Genomic DNA, 17,606 nt, shown 5'->3' on the forward strand with positions numbered 1-17,606 from the left:
ACTTGATGGACATTCCTATGCTTACAGACTAAGGCAACATTCACACCATACATTTAAAGCACAATATCACTTTAGGCAGCCATGGCTTCTCCCAAAGAATTCTGGGAACTGTAGTTCAGTAAGGGCGTTGAGAGTTCTTGTGAAAACTTACTATTCTCCTCACAGATCTACAATTTCCAGAGTTCCCTGCAAAGAGGGACTGATTCATTAAACCACTCTGGGAACCCCTCTATTATCACTCTAATGGCTGTCTGTTTTAGGTTTTATTAGTTCTAAATCAGATTTGGAAAGCAATAAGTTGGTCTCTCCAAACGGTCTGCTGATCCTTGGTGGTGTTTGCTGACTCTACTGACACAACAAACTTGCAATATGGACATCAAAAGCTTGCCAATTATTTGACCTCACAGGCAGAACCCACTCCTGTGACAGATTTCCAAACTCCCAGCACTTGCATTCAGGTTGATAAATGTGTCCTCTCATTGCATATCCAACTGAAATGAGACCTACTGATATTAATGAATATGGCTTGCTTAGGTTTATTAATTACAATGGGTCTCCTCATGAGCAGGCTAACTGGATAAAACCCGATGTATTTTGACAAGCCACTAATCAGTAAATTATTCACAGAATGGAAATCTTGAAAATTTGACAATGAGTTGAGCAATGCTATTCTCATATTCTACCTGTTCCATCAATTAAAATGGAAATTTTATCAAATTCAAGAACCCTAAGAACAGCCTGCTGGATTAGGCCAATGGCTCATCTAGTCCAGCACCCTGTTCTCATAAATGGCCAACAATATGCCTCTGGGAAACCCTCAGGAGGACCTGAGCACAACAGCACTCTCCCCTCCTGAAGTTTCTAGCAACTGGTAGTCAGAGGAAGCATTACTGCCTCCACCCATGGAGGCAGGGCATGGCCATTGTGGAAGTAATTTGTCCCCTCCTCTTTTAAAGCCATACAAGTTGGTGGCCTTTACTTCCTCCTGTGGGAGGTCCAGAATTTAATTATGCACTGCATGAAGAAGGACTTTTTAAAATCTGTCCTGAATCTTCCAACGTTCAGCTTTTTGGGATGTCAACGATTTCTAGTGTTATGCAAGAGGGAGAAAAACTTTTCTGTATCCCCTTTCTCCGTGCCATGCATAATTTTATAAACTTCTATTATGTCACCTCTTCCTCACCTTTTATCTATTCTAAAAAGTCCCAAGTGCTGCAACCTTTCTTCATAATGGAGTTGCTTCATCCCCTTAATCATTTGGGCTGCTCTTTTCTGAACCCCCTCTTAAAGAAAGCTGAGGATGTATTCCCTATAAATCAGGGAGGGGACGCATCATCCAGATGTTCCCAAAGCAACCCCCCATCCCCAAAGCCCCCCTCTATCTTTTTTTTAAAAAATACACCCACTTACCAAAGCATAAGACTGCAAGCTATACGAGTCCATCATAGAGGGAGAGCGCCTGAACAATGGAAGGGTCAGCCTTGGAGCCCTCCTGGAACTCCTGCAGGGTGAGTTTTCCATCTGAATTCTAGGACAACAGACAACAGTGAGGGATCAGAGAGGATAATCACAACAACTCGGTGAGGTAGGGGTGTGTGTGTGACTGGCCCATTATGGCTGAGGGAGGATTCGAGCTCAGGTCTCCCCAGCCTCACATTTTCTACCTAGAGATGCTAGAGACTGAACATAAGCTGTGGCTCTGCTTGCTCTCAGGTTCAATCCTCAACCCAAAATACTGTTTCTGTATGGAGTCAAGCCATTTGGGCCTACCTAGCCCAGTACTGTTGATCCTGACAGGCAGCAGCTCTCCAGGACCTTCAGGCAGGGAGTCTTTCCCAGTCTTAACTGGAGATGATGGGGCCTTCTGCCTTTGAAACAGATGTTCTACATGTATCCCTTTAGAGCCAACGGCCTCAATCCCTCATGGGAAATCTTCTGGGGACCAGATGATCATGATAGATGGGACCATATGCAAAAGAGGGTGGAACAACAGGTGTTGTCTTGTACATTTGAACAACCAAAGTCAGAGGACTGCACCCACACACCTCTCTCTACCCAACATGTAGGAAAACAAGAGGCATGATCAGAGTTCAAGGCTACATCCCTGCCAAGCAAAAACACTTCAGGAAGTTCTGAAGTGAAGCAGATAAGGGAAGTGGTCTGAGGAGAGCCCCGAGGGCCAGATAAAGAACTGCAGAGGGCCACATTTTGCCCCTGGGTCTGAGTTCCCTCTACGCCACTCAGCTACAATTCTTCCTCCTCCTGCAGAGACTGCCTGTGCAGATCTCCGGATCCATTTCTGCCCACAGGGAGAGTTTGCTACATGTGGGAATAAGCCTGACGACAGGGTGAAGGAGACAGCCTGCCTTCTGGACCCTCAAAAGGCACCCTCAAATTCATTGAAGCAGGATATGGGGGACATTGGTTGTGATCTCTGGTGTGGGAGGGTGGCAGGAAAAACGGGCCTGGCAATTTCTGGATGGTTGCCTCAAGGTGAGACAATGTCTGGATGCATCTTACTTTATCCATCATGGCAAAAATCCGGTCCACCCGCTTCTCTGGGGTGTTTTCCTCTTCAGGGAGCTCCACAGTGTTCCCCTGAAGAGAAGAGAAGGGAAGAGAAGGGAAGAGAAGGGAAGAGAAGGTGGGGGGTTCAGTCTCTGCCTCCTGGCCTGGAATGAAATAAATAAACAAGCTTCTCCCAAAGAATTCTGGGAACCTGTAGTTTGTTAAGGGTGCTGGAAGTTCTTAGGGCACCTGTTTATTCCTCTCATAGAGCTACAATTAATTCCCAGAGTTCCCTGTGAATATGGACTCCTTGTTAAACTACTCATAACAAACTCCAGTGCCCAGAATTTTAGGGGGGAACCTTTGACCGTTTAAATTAGTAACATAGTGCTTTGAAGGTATGGTGTGAATTTGGCCTAAGACTACAAAAGCCTTTAGAGGTTTTATTCACCCCAAGGAGTATAATTTGTAGCAGCCTAGGGGAAAAACCAACATAAACTCCCAACTTCCCCCATTTACAGAAGCATCCTTGACTGGTTGCCTGGAAATGGTTTGTGAATTACCCAGGTGACCAAATTTTGCTCCTCCAGGGTGGAGCCTAGCATTTACCCTTCCCTCCACCTAGTTTCTCTTTCTATAAATAACAGCTGGAGTCTTACTCATATTGCATCCTGCTCTTTCAAACACTCACCACCATCTGGTAAATGGCATCAACGATGTCCAGCATCTCATTCCTAGTGATGTAGCCATCGTTGTCAAGATCATACAGCTTAAAGGCCCCTGAAACCACAAGTAGAAGGTTAGGGAGAGTTATGCTGACCTGAGGCTTAAAAGCCCTAATTAATTGCTAGCCCCGCCCTCATCTAGGCATCATCTGGATGCCTAGATGGTGTGTGTGTCTGCATGCGCATGTGCGTGCTATGTACAGTCCTAGCAGAAGACTCTCATAAGCTGCTATCTGAGAGCAAGAGGGAAAGGGGCAAGATCCTGAGGGTGCCACATGCCAAAAAGAAAGCCTTAGCTCACATTGCAAAGGTCAGTTTTGCTCGGGGGTGGATTGTGGGAGCTGAGCCCTAATTTAGAGTGTTGAATGCTGACAGGACCAGTTTTAATTTTCAAATCCAGTTGACCACTTACACCGCAGTTTCTCATCCAACGTCCCCCGGGAAGTGACCGACAAGGCTTGGATAAACTCGGAAAACTCAATCCTTCCATCCTGAGAACAACAGAAAAGTGATTTGGTAAGGCTGGAGCCACCTAGTATGGCCCAGGGCAGCGGGGCATCTCCAGGTAGGGCGGAGAGAAGCTCCCTGTCTGAAACCCTGGAGAGCTGCTGCCAGTCAGTGCAGATGTTATTGAGCTTGATGGAACAATAGCCCTGACTCTTATAAGGCTGCTTCCCAAACAAGGTAGTTTGTGATGACTGGGGAAGAAGGTGGGATCTCACAGTTGGAAAGGACACCATGCACTCTCTTGCATTGCTGCAAGGGATAGAAGCCTCAATCTATTTCTGCTTCACATTAATTCCTCACACGCTCTTTCTAAAATCTATCCTGTCCTGCGTCCAATTTAATCTGTGCTTGTTTTGAAAAAATATGCACAAAAATTCCTATTTAAATACGTATTTCAGGAAGCGTTTTATCCCCAAACAAGATGTTCTTGTGGAATTTAAATTCTACATACACATTTGTAAATGCATTTTATTCCAAACTGCACTCACAGAATTTTCACATGTTTAAATCTGTTGAGCCGAGAGCTCTGTGTGTAATATTCTGGAGGATATTTTAATCCACACATCTAAGTCCAGGAGCTGCAAAATCCATGCCCGATTCACTTTGGGAGACACAGAAATCAAAATTCCTCAAGCACCTGGAAATACAGCATAGCTGAGCATTGCTACAAAGGAGATTCTGTTGGAACTATCAAGGCCAACTTTCCCACCTGCCTCGCCCCTCTCCATGCCTAGTGGATGTTTTATATTTTATTGTCAGGCATCATTTCAGTTGCTTTTAGTGTGAGATGCTTGCTTGTCTTACAGACATTTTGTTTAAATTGTGATCTGTTTTGTATGCTCCACCGCCACAGCTGGGGCACTAATGCTTCTGAATGCCAATTGCTGGAAAATGCAGGAGGGGAGAGCACCCTTGTGCTCAGATCCTAATTTTGGCTTCCCACTGAGGCATCTGGCTGGCGACTCTGAGAACAAGATGGTGGAATAGATGGGCCCCTGGAGGAGGAGGCTTTAGATGGCTACTAGCCGCCATGGCTGTGATCTGCCTCCCTGATCAGAGGCAGTAAACACTTCTTTGTCTTTTTAGATTATATATGGCCTTTAATGAGCAGTCATTCCAATTTGTTTGCAAGGTTATACAACAGGGAGCATTCTTCCTGATTTGTTTGAAAGGTGTTGACACATCTTCCCGTTAGTTAGTTAGTCATTCATTCATCCCACTCTTTTCTATGCATTTCTCCATCATTCTCCAATACCAACAGTCACTGGGAGATCCAAAGGTACCTTTGCCATACTGGTTGCTTTTGATGTGTTGGGTGTTATTAACAGCTCAGTCTACCTTAATATTTCCTAAAGGTCACAGCTTCAATAGCTCTTATCTCAGAGGAATGCTCGAGTACTGGCCAATTAACTTTCAGTTTCCTTAATGACAAAAAGCAGAAAAAGGGGGAAGACACTTCACACCAAGAATTCCCTTGTCCATTTAAGATTTATTGTCAACCATAACTCAGGCTTTTCACTCTGTCTTAGCCAGATGGCCAAGATATAAATAATAAAATTTTTGTTGTTATTATTATTATTACTTTAACTACCAATTTTCCTTCTGTTCTTCTTGACAGAAATTTGTTATTCCAAGTTTCTGGACTGTAGATTTTCACCAGCGGACAGATAAATCTCTCTCTAGTTTGTGGTTTAAAAAATGTTTAAAAAAGAGAGGGTGTGAATATTTCTACCCATGGAGGGTGTTTACATGGTGTTTCGGCAAAATGTCACTCCTTAGCTTGCCAGCTCTTCCTAGCTCCCATCCAAGCCGCCAGGTGCAGACAGCAGAAAACAGCCTTGATCAAAGCATTCAAGGTACTCTTTGATCACCCTTATCACCAGAGTGATTTAATAGTCGGACTATCTATCTGACTATCATCAATCGCGAGCTAACAGAAAGACAGCCGAACCACCATTCATCTCCCTGGAAGCCCACAATTCTCAGCACTCTTAACAAACTACGGTTTGAAAGGTTCTTGGGGGTGGGTATTATAAATGTATAGTGTGGATGCAGCCTAACAGAGGAATACCTTTTCTAAGATGGGACCTTCACAGGTACTTTCCTTAAGTTAAATTATTCAGTATATTTCTAGCCCACCCTTCATCAGATCACCCTCATCAAAACAATCCATTCAAACAGTAAACACTTATAAATATCAGTTGCTGGAAAGGGCAGTAGGGGAGAGTGCCCTTGTGCTCAGGTCCTGCTTTTGGGTTTCTCATTGGGGCATCTAGTTGGCTACTGTGAGAACAAGATGCTGGACTAGGTGGGCCATTGGCCTGATTGAGAAGGCTCTTCTTAGGTTCTTAAGCTCATTCTTAGGTTCTTATCTTTAAATGTTGTTGTATTTTATTCTGTATGTTGCTATGAGTCACTGAGTATGAAAAATGGAAAAGTGGCATACATATAAACTGATTCACAGTGATGGTGGTGAGCATAGCCAGGTGCTGGGCTCCTCCAGTTCCCTTCCCACCTAAAAAGTAAATTAATCCACAGTTCTGCAAAGATGCTTACAAGTGTCATGGCCTTTGCTCAAGGTGGGAGGGATGTTCCTCAGTGGGATAAACCTAATTCTCTCAGATCCCTTTTGGAAAGGAAAAGGGATGCATTAAAATGCCAGAGGAGGAAAGCGGTTGTGGGGAACAACTTAGAAAAGAGCAGGTGCCTGATTAACATTTAGCTTTACTGCAGCTCTGCTGGTTTCGAGATGGTGGTGGTGAGTTTACCAGTTGGCAATGTTTAACCCGATGGATTGTGTAATTCCTGCTACTTTTACTGGATGGGGCAGTTGTCCCAGCAGAGGCTTTCCACAGTTGCATGACATGTCTTGCTTCCATCCCTCCTGCTTTGAGTGTTGCAATTATTGTTGTTATTATTATTATTATTATCCTGCCTTTTTTGAAGACTGCTACTCAAGTTGGGTTACACAAATTAAAATAAGCTCAGATAATTATGATTTGTGGCGGTAGGGGAATGAGACACAGAGGAAAATCAAAACTGACAGATCTACCAGTCCCTAGTGAGGGTTCAAACTAGGAATAAAACTATTTATCCTGCCTAAATAAGGCTACTGAAATGAAAGAAAGCTGATCACACATGGTTTTCTGCTTATGACAGGACTGTGAGCTTAGCTCAGTTGTGTAACTGCAAACAAATCTCTAGACTCGGAATATGCTCAGAGGCACCCTTGTTCTTTCATTTTAATGGCATGTCTTTTGCACCTTGGAGCTGGTATTGGTAGATGATATTATTATTAACTATTAATATTATTTATATTCTGCCTTTTTCCCAGACCAGGACTCAAGGCAGCTTACAGAAATTAAGTCAAACTAAGATAAAATACACAAGGCTAAAAACATTTAAAAGATAATAGCGAAAAAGTAATTAATAGAATTAAATTAAATTAATAGGATTAAAAACATATAAAAACAAATCTAGTAAAATACAGATAATAAAAAAGCACAGCACTTTCTGAAAGCCCTTTCTTTAAACAGTCAGTTCCCAGAGGTCTGTTGGAAGAAAATAGACTTTACCTGCGGGTGGAAGTTCAACAAGGGGAGATCCGGTTTTGCTTTAAAGAGGGAGTTTTACTTAATCTCATTTCCTCCCTAATAACAACAGACCAATAAATGGGTAAATAAATAAATTCACCTCTAGAGACTTGAGCAGGCAACAATTTTCAGCCACTATGGAGCAAAGGGATGGATTTTCCTCCCTTCTTAGACCAGCTGTGCTGGAAATTGTTATGGTTTGGAGGTGGGACATTGGCCTAGGCTTTGTCAGGTCAGGAGCATCCCAGATCCTGAGATTTCAGGGCCAAAATCTGAAACCAAGGTGTTGTCACAGGGGGCAGTGATGTCATGAGGGTGGGCCCTAGACACGGAGGTTACTTGGGACAGGGAAGCAGAGGAGGACAGACCCTACACTGTAATTTGCAGCCAGCTCCTGCCAGGCTGTAGCATGCAAGCTGCATGCACAATCCTCTTAATAATTTTGTTTATTATAATTAAAGGCCCTCTCACCCACCTGGAGATTCAAGCCCTCTGCCTGCCACCTGGAGGCAGCCAGGCCAGTCTGGAGACTTCAGGTGATACCTGGCAACTGTGTGGGTGTGGGTGTACATGCCTTCTAACTGGCAAGCTCCATTAATGCTTCAATGGGGAGGATAAGGAAGAATAAGGAAGTGAGGGGGGAGCGAATCACAGAGGAACGCAGTGGACTTACTTTGTTCTCGTCAAAGACGTTGAAGACGAATGTGGCAAACTTGGTTGGGTCCCCAAAGGGGAAGAACTGCTTGTAGATCTTTTGGAACCCAGCAGCATCCAGCTGCCCACTGGGGCAGTCCTTGATAAAGCCTTTGTACCTGCACAAGGAAGAAAGGGGAGGGAAAAACAGCTTGAAGCATATCACCAAGGTGCCTCACAGTATTGACAAGGCGCTACAGATTCTGTTCAAGGTGGCTCTGATGATACAGTCTTGAGCAAGGCAGAAAGCAAGGGACACGGGGTTATATCCAACTTGTTCTTCTCAAGAGTATACCCACTAAAATTAATGAGCCATTACCTTTGGCTGGTCTGCTCTGAGTAACACCGGCACCGGGTGCTGCTACCCATGGGATCCAGCTCCCAGGAAATCTCAGGTTATACCTTTCCAGAGTTTATTTTGCTAGCGGCACATGGCGGCCATTTCCCTTTCCCAGAATGCCCTTGGCTAATGTGTGGCTTGAGGGTATTCCTGGGGGGAGGGGAATGGCGGCCACCAGAAGGGGCACTTTTCTCCTCCCCCACACTCCATGGCATGGAATAACACAACGTCCAGGACATACTGGGGAATGAAAATGTCTCCCTTGCCTAACATAAATGCATTAGAAGAGAAGGGCCTGCTGGATCAGTTAAGAAACCCTGAGAGTGAAGGCAGCATAACAGCTCAAAAGACTGAGCTAAACTCAGCCATGGGTTCATTTCTTGCCTCTGCCATGAGTTGACTAGCTTGGTCTTAATCAAGTCCCTCCCCTAGCCTTACCCCCAATGTAGGGGAGAAGAAGATAAGAAGACCCCTGAAGCGGGATCATGACAATGGGCCTGCACCTACTTGATGTTAGTATTTGTAATGTAATTTCATTGGGAATGTATTTCACAAAGAACAGATGGTATTGGGGAAAGGATGTGGCAGTAGACACTTGGCAGTTGAGAATTGGCAGTTGAGAATAGCCAGTTGGCAGTTGGTTGGTTATTTCTGTTAGTTCTATATTGACTGTGAAGGTGAGAGGTGTGGGGACTTCATGCAAACGCTGTCTGGAGGAGTTTGGAAATAATACTTGTTGTTCAAATGTTACCAACCTGACAAGTAAAAAGATTTATACTCAACTATTTGTGTAAAAGTGGGTGGGTGGGTGGGTGGGTGGGTGTATCACACCGGCCTCCTGTTCTCACAGTGGCCAACAAGATGCCCCAGTGAAGAAGAAGAAGAGTTTGGATTTGATATCCCACTTTATCACTACCCTAGGGAGTCTCAAAGCGGCTAACAATCTCCTTTCCCTTCCTCCCCCACAACAAACACTCTGTGAGGTAAGCGAGGCTGAGAGACTTCAAAGAAGTGTGACCAGCCCAAGGTCACCCAGCAGCTGCATGTGGAACAGCGGGAATGCGAACCCAGTTCACCAGATTACAAGTCTACCGCTCTTGTAAACAGGACCTAAACACAGGAGCCCTCTCCCCTCCTGTGGCTTCCAGCAAGTGGTGTTCAGAAACATTGCTGCCTCCAACCATGGAGGAAGAGTTCAGCCATTGTGGCTAATAGCCATGGAAATCCCTCTCTTCCATAAATTTGTCTGATCTTTTAAAGCCATCTAGCTAGGTTGGCGGCCATCACTGCCTCCCATGTTCCAACTGGACAAGCTGGCCTGATCCAGCAATCATTTTTGATCCAGGTCTCATTTTGCACCCCCTTCATTCCACTGTGCTGCAGACAATGGCCCATCTAGTCCAGCATCCAGATCTCACAGGGGCTAACCAGATAGCCCAACGGGTAGATGACGGGAACGCAGTGGATATAGCCTATCTTGATTTCAGCAAGGCATTCGACAAGGTGCCCCATGATATTCTTGTAAAGAAGCTGGTAAAATGCAGTCTTGACTATGCTACCACTCAGTGGATTTGTAACTGGCCGAACCCAAAGGGTGCTCATCAATGGTTCCTCTTCTTCCTGGAGAAGAGTGACTAGTGGGGTGCCACAGGGTTCTGTCTTGGGCCCGGTCTTATTCAACATCTTTATCAACGACTTGGATGATGGACTCAAGGGCATCCTGATCAAATTTGCAGATGACACCAAACTGGGAGGGGTGGCTAACACCCCAGAGGACAGGATCACACTTCAAAACGACCTTGACAGATTAGAGAACTGGGCCAAAACAAACAAGATGAACTTTAACAGGGAGAAATGTAAAGTATTGCACTTGGGCAAAAAAAAATTAGAGGCACAAATACAAGATGGGTGACACCTGGCTTGAGAGCAGTACATGTGAAAAGGATCTAGGAGTCTTGGTTGACCACAAACTTGACATGAGCCAACAGTGTGACGCGGCAGCTAAAAAAGCCAATGCAATTCTGGGCTGCATCAATAGGAGTATAGCATCTAGATCAAGGGAAGTAATAGTGCCACTGTATTCTGCTCTGATCAGACCTCACCTGGAGTACTGTGTCCAGTTCTGGGCACCACAGTTCAAGAAGGACACTGACAAACTGGAACGTATCCAGAGGAGGGCAACCAAAATGGTCAAAGGCCTGGAAACGATGCCTTATGAGGAACAGCTAAGGGAGCTGGGCATGTTTAGCCTGGAGAAGAGGAGGTTAAGGGGTGATATGATAGCCATGTTCAAATATATAAAAGGATGTCACATAGAGGAGGGAGAAAGGTTGTTTTCTGCTGCTCCAGAGAAGCGGACACGGAGCAATGGATCCAAACTACAAGAAAGAAGATTCCACCTAAACATTAGGAAGAACTTCCTGACAGTAAGAGCTGTTCGACAGGGGGATTTGCTGCCAAGGAGTGTGGTGGAGTCTCCTTCTTTGGAGGTCTTTAAGCAGAGGCTTGACAACCATATGTCAGGAGTGCTCTGATGGTGTTTCCTGCTTGGCAGGGGGTTGGACTCGATGGCCCTTGTGGTCTCTTCCAACTCTATGATTCTATGATTCTATGAAACTCATACGCAGGATCAGAGCACAGTTCCCTCCTGTGGTTTCCCACATCCAAAGGGAGGCAAAACACAGTGGAAATCCATCTTACTCCCTTGAGTCTGTGGTGGGAGCAACAGGAACAAATGGCCAAAATATTTACTAACCAGCACCCTGTTCTCCCAGCTGTTATTTCTGACTTAGGTAACACAGCAGCAGGAGTTATAATAATATTTACAGGAAAAGGGACCTTGATGGATGCGGCAGCTGTCACTGTGGGATTCTGGATTACCTTTCCTATGCACGCATGAGGCTTTTGGGTAGGCTGGCTTGATCAAAGCATGCCATTAGAAGGTTGAGGGTTTGTTTGTTTTTTAAATAGGTAGCTCTTCTCCATATAAGCCCACTTGCAGGGGGGGAAAGACTGGCTGGCACACCTCTCCTCTGACTGGCACGAGAAGGCGCCTGATCCTCCCTACATGATTACAGGAGGTTTGGAATCCCAGGGATGATTTCACTATTCCCCTATACAGTCATACCTCATATTACGTTTGCTTCGGGTTGAGCGTTTTCAGGTTGCGTCCCGCAGCGACCCGGAAGTACAGGAAAGGGTTACTTCCGGGTTTCGCCGCTTGCGCATGCGCAAAATGACGTCACGTGCATGCGCAAAAGTGGTGAATCGTGACCCACAGACACGGGTTGCGTTCTGCTCATGTTATGAACCGGCCTCCGGAGCGGATCGCATTCGCAACCAGAGGTACCACTGTATTGTACGGGATCATTCATATCATGATTCGGTGACATGACAGAAGTTTATAAAGTTATGCCTGGTGTGAAGAAAGTGGGTAGCGAAAAGTTTTTTCTCTCTCTCATAATACAAGAACTCACGGGCATTCAATGAAGCTGAATGTTGGAAGTTTCAGAGTGGATGAAAGAAAGGACATATTCATGCAGTGCAAATGTACACTATGGAACTTGCTGCCACTTGAGGCAGTGATGGCCACCACCTTGGATGACTTTAAAGAGGACTGGACAAATACACGGAGGAGAGGGCTATCAATGGCTTCAAGCCATGATGGCTGTGGTCTGCCTCCATGGTTGGGGGGAGCAACGCTTCTGAATATCAGTTGCTGGGAATTACAAGTGGGGAGCATTCCTATTGCACTCAAGTCCAGCCTTCAGGCTTTGCACAGGCATCTGGTTTAACCACTTTGAGAACAGGATGCTAGACTAGATGGGCCAATGGGAGCAGCCTTCCAAGGTTTCAGGCAGGGGACATTCCCAGCCTTACGTGGAGACGCTGGGAATTGAATCCTCTTTTAAGACCATTCAAGCTGGTGTCAATCGTTGCCTACTACACATCAAAAGGCAAAAGAAAAGAAAAGGTCTCTGCCCCAAGGAACAAGCTATCTAGATTTCATCAGTGGGAAGACCGGGGAGACAATGCAGGGTGCTCTGCCCACCTGCCAAGATGGCCCATGGGGAAAGTTCCCCCCCCCCAACCCTGTGTGTGGGAGGTCTCTTTCTCAAAAGACACCTTAAGATACGACAAAGGGCTAAAGCAAAGAGTGAATCCATATCCCTTTTCTCATAGACACTGTAAGATGAGGAGAGAGAGACCATTCAACCCCGGCCCCCAAAACTCTGCTCTAAAAGAGCAATCCAAGATAAGCCACAGGGAGCCCTTGCGTTTGGGGCACCCAGGGGAATCTGGGCTGATCAGGTCAGAGATCAGGTGCTTTCTGTGAAACCAATCCCTCTGACACACCTCAGGCACACAAAAGGAACAGCTGATGATACATTTGCAAGGGCTGCCTTCTGCTGGTGAAGGCGAAGTGAGGGTGACCTGGTTTCAGATCCTGCTCTCCACTTTAATCTATTCCCTGAAATTATCTCAACAGCAAAACCTCATCATCTTCCACCTCCAAGAGCATTTAGCCAGATTTTCAGCAGACAAAGAGAGGCCAGCACCACCCACATCCCCCTTTTTTTGGATATACATATTTTTATTGAATTTGAATATTACATCACAAAATTAAAAAGGAATTTTTTAATCGTTTTCAGCACAGCTGATCCAGGAGGTGGTACAGTCCTAATATTGACAGAATGGACTGCACCACCACAGATGGTAGGTGGGGAGAAATATCATTTTCAAATATTTATCCATGCTGATTAACATTTAGAAAAGGCATTGCCCCACAAATAGAAAAAGCGCTAGCTAGAATCCTTCTATCTTGCTCTGCTACTTTTCTTCTGGCAGGGAGCTTGCTTACTTATTCATTTGTTCTTTTCTTGCATGTATATCCCTTCTTTTTCTCCACGGATGTTAAGGTGGCTTACATGGTTCTCCCCAGTGTTGATCATTCTAAGAAAAGGTATTCCCCTCTCAAAGGGCGGGTGAATACAAGAAACGAAAGAAAAACTCTATTTGGAAAAGGCATTACTCCATGAGAGAGAAATGCCCCTTCGGAGATCAAGGCTGAGGAACCACATTCCAATATTGTTGGACTCCAACTCTCATCCAGCACCAGCCAACATGTCCAAAAGACAAGGATGTGAGTAGTCCAGCAACATCTAGATGGCCACAGGTCTCCCAAGTCTGCCTGAAGTACCGGCATAAAGTTGGCATGGTTGTGCTACTCAGTGTGGTTAACAAACCCACTTCAAACAATGGTTTCCCATTTCGGTTCAACCATTCAGATGCACCACTGAGGCTGCAGCTACGCTCTACATTGCATCTACTGAGCACCATTGGAGTCCTTCTTCAGTTCACAATCTCCTAAAACAGGTCACACTATCAGACTACCTCACAAGGTGAGAGATGGCCCAAGAGAAAGCTCTTTTCTACTTGATTTAATTTAACACGATACCTATAAGAGAATGTCAGATTCTTTCCCACACACTCCCTTTTTCAGTTGTATGAAACAAAATTGAGGTGGGGATTACTCACTCTCTGGATAACATGGGCATAGCCAAGGGGGGGCACAGCAAACTGAGGTTCTGCTCCCTCAAAAAAAGACCTGCCCCCCCAACAAAAGGCCTCCCCCCCAACAAAAATCCTGGCTACTCCCATGCTGGATGCTGTTTAGTTTAACACTAGTTGAATTCCCCACCTTTACAGCCTGTTCTGATGGGGAATTAATCCTCCCTTCCCCAAACCAAGCTGTGCGGGAACCATCTCCTTCCCACGTGCCAAGATAAAATGTGAATAAACAAGGAACAGGAAGGGGGGGGGGAACACAGAGAGAAATAGCAGATGGGGGCGGAGAAGTGGGGAGGGGTGAGATTAGGGGAGCATTATGCAACAGGGCCACCCGAATCTGTCAAGTATCAAACTGAGCGGCAAGGGAAGGGGGGGCTGTGTGTGCTAAGATGAAACTGATCAGGAAATATGACAGGGAAAGAGGCAGCATCTTCTTTCCCTCATTGCTGTCCATGACACAGCAGGAATCAGAAATGGGGCAGTGATGCATTTGAGGGCTTTTGGAACAAAAGAGAAATGGGGAGGGTGACCACATTTGTGGGAGTTTGCAGAGGGGGTAGCACGAAATCAGGACACAGGAAGATGCATTAGAATCACAGAACTGTAGAGTTGGAAGAGACCCCGAAGGCCAACCCACTGCAGTGCAGGAATATGCCGCTGTCCTATATGGGGATCGAACCTGAAACCTTGCCATTATCAGCACCACGCTCTAACCAACTGACCAAAGAACATTAAGATGATCCCACCTAGTCCAGCATCCTGTTCTCACAGTGGCCACCCACATGCCTGCTGGAAACCCACAAATAGGACCCGAGCACAAGTGCACCATCCCCTCTTGCCATTTTCAGGAACTGGAGGAGGAGATGGCCTCCATGGTCAGATCCAGAGCATAGCCATCGTGGCTAGCAGCCATCAATAGTCCTCTCCTCCTGCATTAATTTGTCAAATCATCTATTAAAGCCATTGAAGTTGGTGGCCATCACTGCCTTCTGTGGGAGGGAGTTCCACAGTGTAACAATGAAATTAATCATTATTGTTCATTTATTATTATTATTATTATTATTATTATTATTATTATTATTAGCAGCAGTAGTAGTAATAGTAATATCCTGCCTTTCTCTTGAGACGGGATTCAAGGCAGCATCCAATATTTAAAAAACAACCTTATATAATGCAAAGTAATAAAAAGAAACTAGTTAATAACAATAGTTAAAATACATGCAAACACATTTAGAGCCAGCCTTTCAAATTCAGTGATCAGCATCACCTGCACCTTAGTTGGTCTCAAAAGGAAGGTCTTAGCCTGCAGGCAGAAGGAAAGCAAAGAGGAAGCCAGTCCAACATCTCTTGGGAGAAAATCCCACAATATGGGAGCCACCACAGAAAAGTCTCTCTCTTTCTCTTGTGTCACCATAAACCATGCTTCTGATGGGACCAAGAGAAGGTGCTCACCCAATGATCTGAGTACATTGGGTGGGTTTGTAGAAGGAGATACAATCTTTCAGGTAAGCCTGGGCCCAAGCCATATCAATCATGTGCTGAGCATGAGTGAAGCACAAAAGCTCCAAATCTAAGAGCTCTCCTGCCCCCATACAAGTTCACCTCCCATCCGCCAAACCATTCCCTGGAAGGAAACTGAGAAAGGAATAGAATGGAACATCCATGCCCAGCCATTTAACGCTTAGCCAGCTGATTAACTATAGGGGGCGGGAGAGTTGTGGGCGGAATTTTTCATTTAATTTCAGGCGGATGCTGTTCTCCTTCCCAGGAAGAACGAACTACGTGTTTATTCTTCTGTGACTAACAGTGCAATTTGTTGTTCAATCTGGAACAAACCAGGCCTGCTAGCTGGCCACACTCAACAGTGCAAATAAGTGAGCACGTTTGCATCAGCAGAGGGAATGCGCAGAAATGTTTCTGCGATGTGCTATGTGCTGATAAAGGAATCTCTGTACAGACTAAGGGTGCCTCTCCTCTCAATTTCCTGGAGCAGTTATTGGTAAGAGTGTGCAGTGATAGCCATCCATGTGAATGGCTTTAAAAGAGGATTAGATCAATTCATGGAAGAGAATATCAATCGCTACTAGCCAAAATAGCAATGTTCTTTCTCCTACCATTGGAAGCAGCATGTCTCTGAATACCCGTTTCTGGGAATCTGTGCACCCAGGTTCTGCAAATGGGGCATCTGATTGGCCACTGTGAGATGAGTGGACCCCACTGGACTGATTTAGTAGAAGGAAGGATAGAAGGCAGGGTCTTTGCACCTTTTGATCATGCCTAGTAGTTATTGATAGCCTCATCCTCCATTTTTTGCCTAAATGCTTTTCAAAGCTGCCCAAGTTAGTGGCCATTCCCAGTCCAGTAGGAACAAATGTCCATCATTTTAATAATGCCCTAGGAGTGAATGTGCTATTAGGTCTGTCCTGGATCATTGACCATGTTCTCCCTCCACAGCCTGAGGCAGTAATGCTTCTGAATACCATTACTGGAAACTGCTGGAGGGAAGAATGCTCTTGTGCTCAGGCCCTGCTTAAAGGTCTCCCATTGAGGCATCTGGTTGACCACTGTGAAAACAGGATTCTGAACTAGATGGGCCTTTGCTGTGATCCCGCAGGGATCTTCTTAGCCATGGTAGCTAAGTTTCTCTGTTCAAATGCAGACTATCTCTGCATACCAGTTGTTGGGGAGCAACAACTATTGCACTCGGGTCCTGCTTGTGGACTTCCTATTGCAGCATCTTGCTGGTCACTGTGAGAACAGGAGGTTGGACTAGATCACCATTGGCCTGATCCAGTAGGCTCTTCTTATGTCCTACCTCCACTGTTGGAGGCAGTATACCACTGAAAACCAGTTAACATACATCACAAGGTACTGCCTGTGGGCTTCCCACCAGGGCATCTAGTTGGCTACTGTGGGACTAAGAAATGCCACTGGTTTGATCCAGTAGGGCTCTTCTTAGTTGCAGTTGCCATTTTCATGCATGTTCACCCAGTTTGGAGAGATTCCTCTGGAGCTCTCTGCAATCATCCCCTTCTATCCTTATGGTGCTGAATAATTTGATGTCTTCTGTAAACTTGGTAAAGCTATAGCTCTGTCAGTGTTTTCAAATTCTGATATTTTGGTGCAGATGGCAATTTACAGAATTGTTGCTGTTTTATTAATTTAAAACATGTTTTACCCTGCTATTCAGCAGGCAAGTCTCCCCAGGCAGCTTAGAAGTAAAAAGTCTCTATGTATATGTGTAGATAGATAGATAGATATGATAGAATATAAAGATAGAGAAAGAGATAGGGGTGTGGGTGTGGGTGTGGGAGTGCTTACCCTGTTAGCTATCTAAAAGACATCACAGAAAATAAAAAAGGAGGGGGAGAAGCAAACTCAGGCAGCAGCTCTTAAGTTAATGAAAATTCCTATAGAGAACTGGCTGTGATGGAAACAGATTGAGGGTTTCCAGGGTTTCAGGCAAAGGGATGTTCCCAGCCCTACCTGGAAATGCCTGGAATTGAATATTCTGCTCTTCAACTGCATTTGCGTTCAAGGCTGTAAACAGTGGTGCCTGTCTTGCCCTGATAACAGCTGGACGCCTTCCAAAAAACAACACTACAGAGGTTTGGGGAAGGAGCCAGCCTTTCTAGACTGTATGTATGCCCTGGAGGAAAGGCACCATTG

The 17,606-nt window shown here is 45.3% G+C and overlaps 1 protein-coding gene and 1 long non-coding RNA gene across 6 annotated transcripts in view; one reads left to right on the forward strand and one right to left on the reverse strand.

The window, feature by feature from the left end:
• The window catches only part of LOC114588963 (uncharacterized), a 40,167-nt gene that overhangs the window by 11,254 nt on the left and 11,307 nt on the right, over positions 1 to 17,606 (forward strand). The window lies entirely within an intron of this gene.
• Positions 1 to 17,606, reverse strand: part of NCS1 (neuronal calcium sensor 1) — a 62,638-nt gene that overhangs the window by 1,394 nt on the left and 43,638 nt on the right. For 4 of the 5 annotated variants that reach the window (XM_028714807.2, XM_077922748.1, XM_028714810.2 and 1 more), the window contains 5 exons: positions 8,007 to 8,145; positions 3,646 to 3,724; positions 3,200 to 3,288; positions 2,521 to 2,598; positions 1,411 to 1,528 (listed from right to left, as the gene is read on the reverse strand). In XM_028714807.2, coding sequence (XP_028570640.1) covers positions 1,430 to 1,528; positions 2,521 to 2,598; positions 3,200 to 3,288; positions 3,646 to 3,724; positions 8,007 to 8,145 — 484 coding nt within the window. In that variant the 3' untranslated portion in view covers positions 1,411 to 1,429. Of the gene's footprint in view, positions 1 to 1,410; positions 1,529 to 2,520; positions 2,599 to 3,199; positions 3,289 to 3,645; positions 3,725 to 8,006; positions 8,146 to 8,345; positions 8,833 to 17,606 lie in introns of those variants that run through there. The other variant, XM_028714809.2, reaches the window with a different exon arrangement.

This window comes from Podarcis muralis, chromosome Z (genome assembly GCF_964188315.1).
Source record: "Podarcis muralis chromosome Z, rPodMur119.hap1.1, whole genome shotgun sequence".
NCBI lineage: Eukaryota > Metazoa > Chordata > Lepidosauria > Squamata > Lacertidae > Podarcis > Podarcis muralis.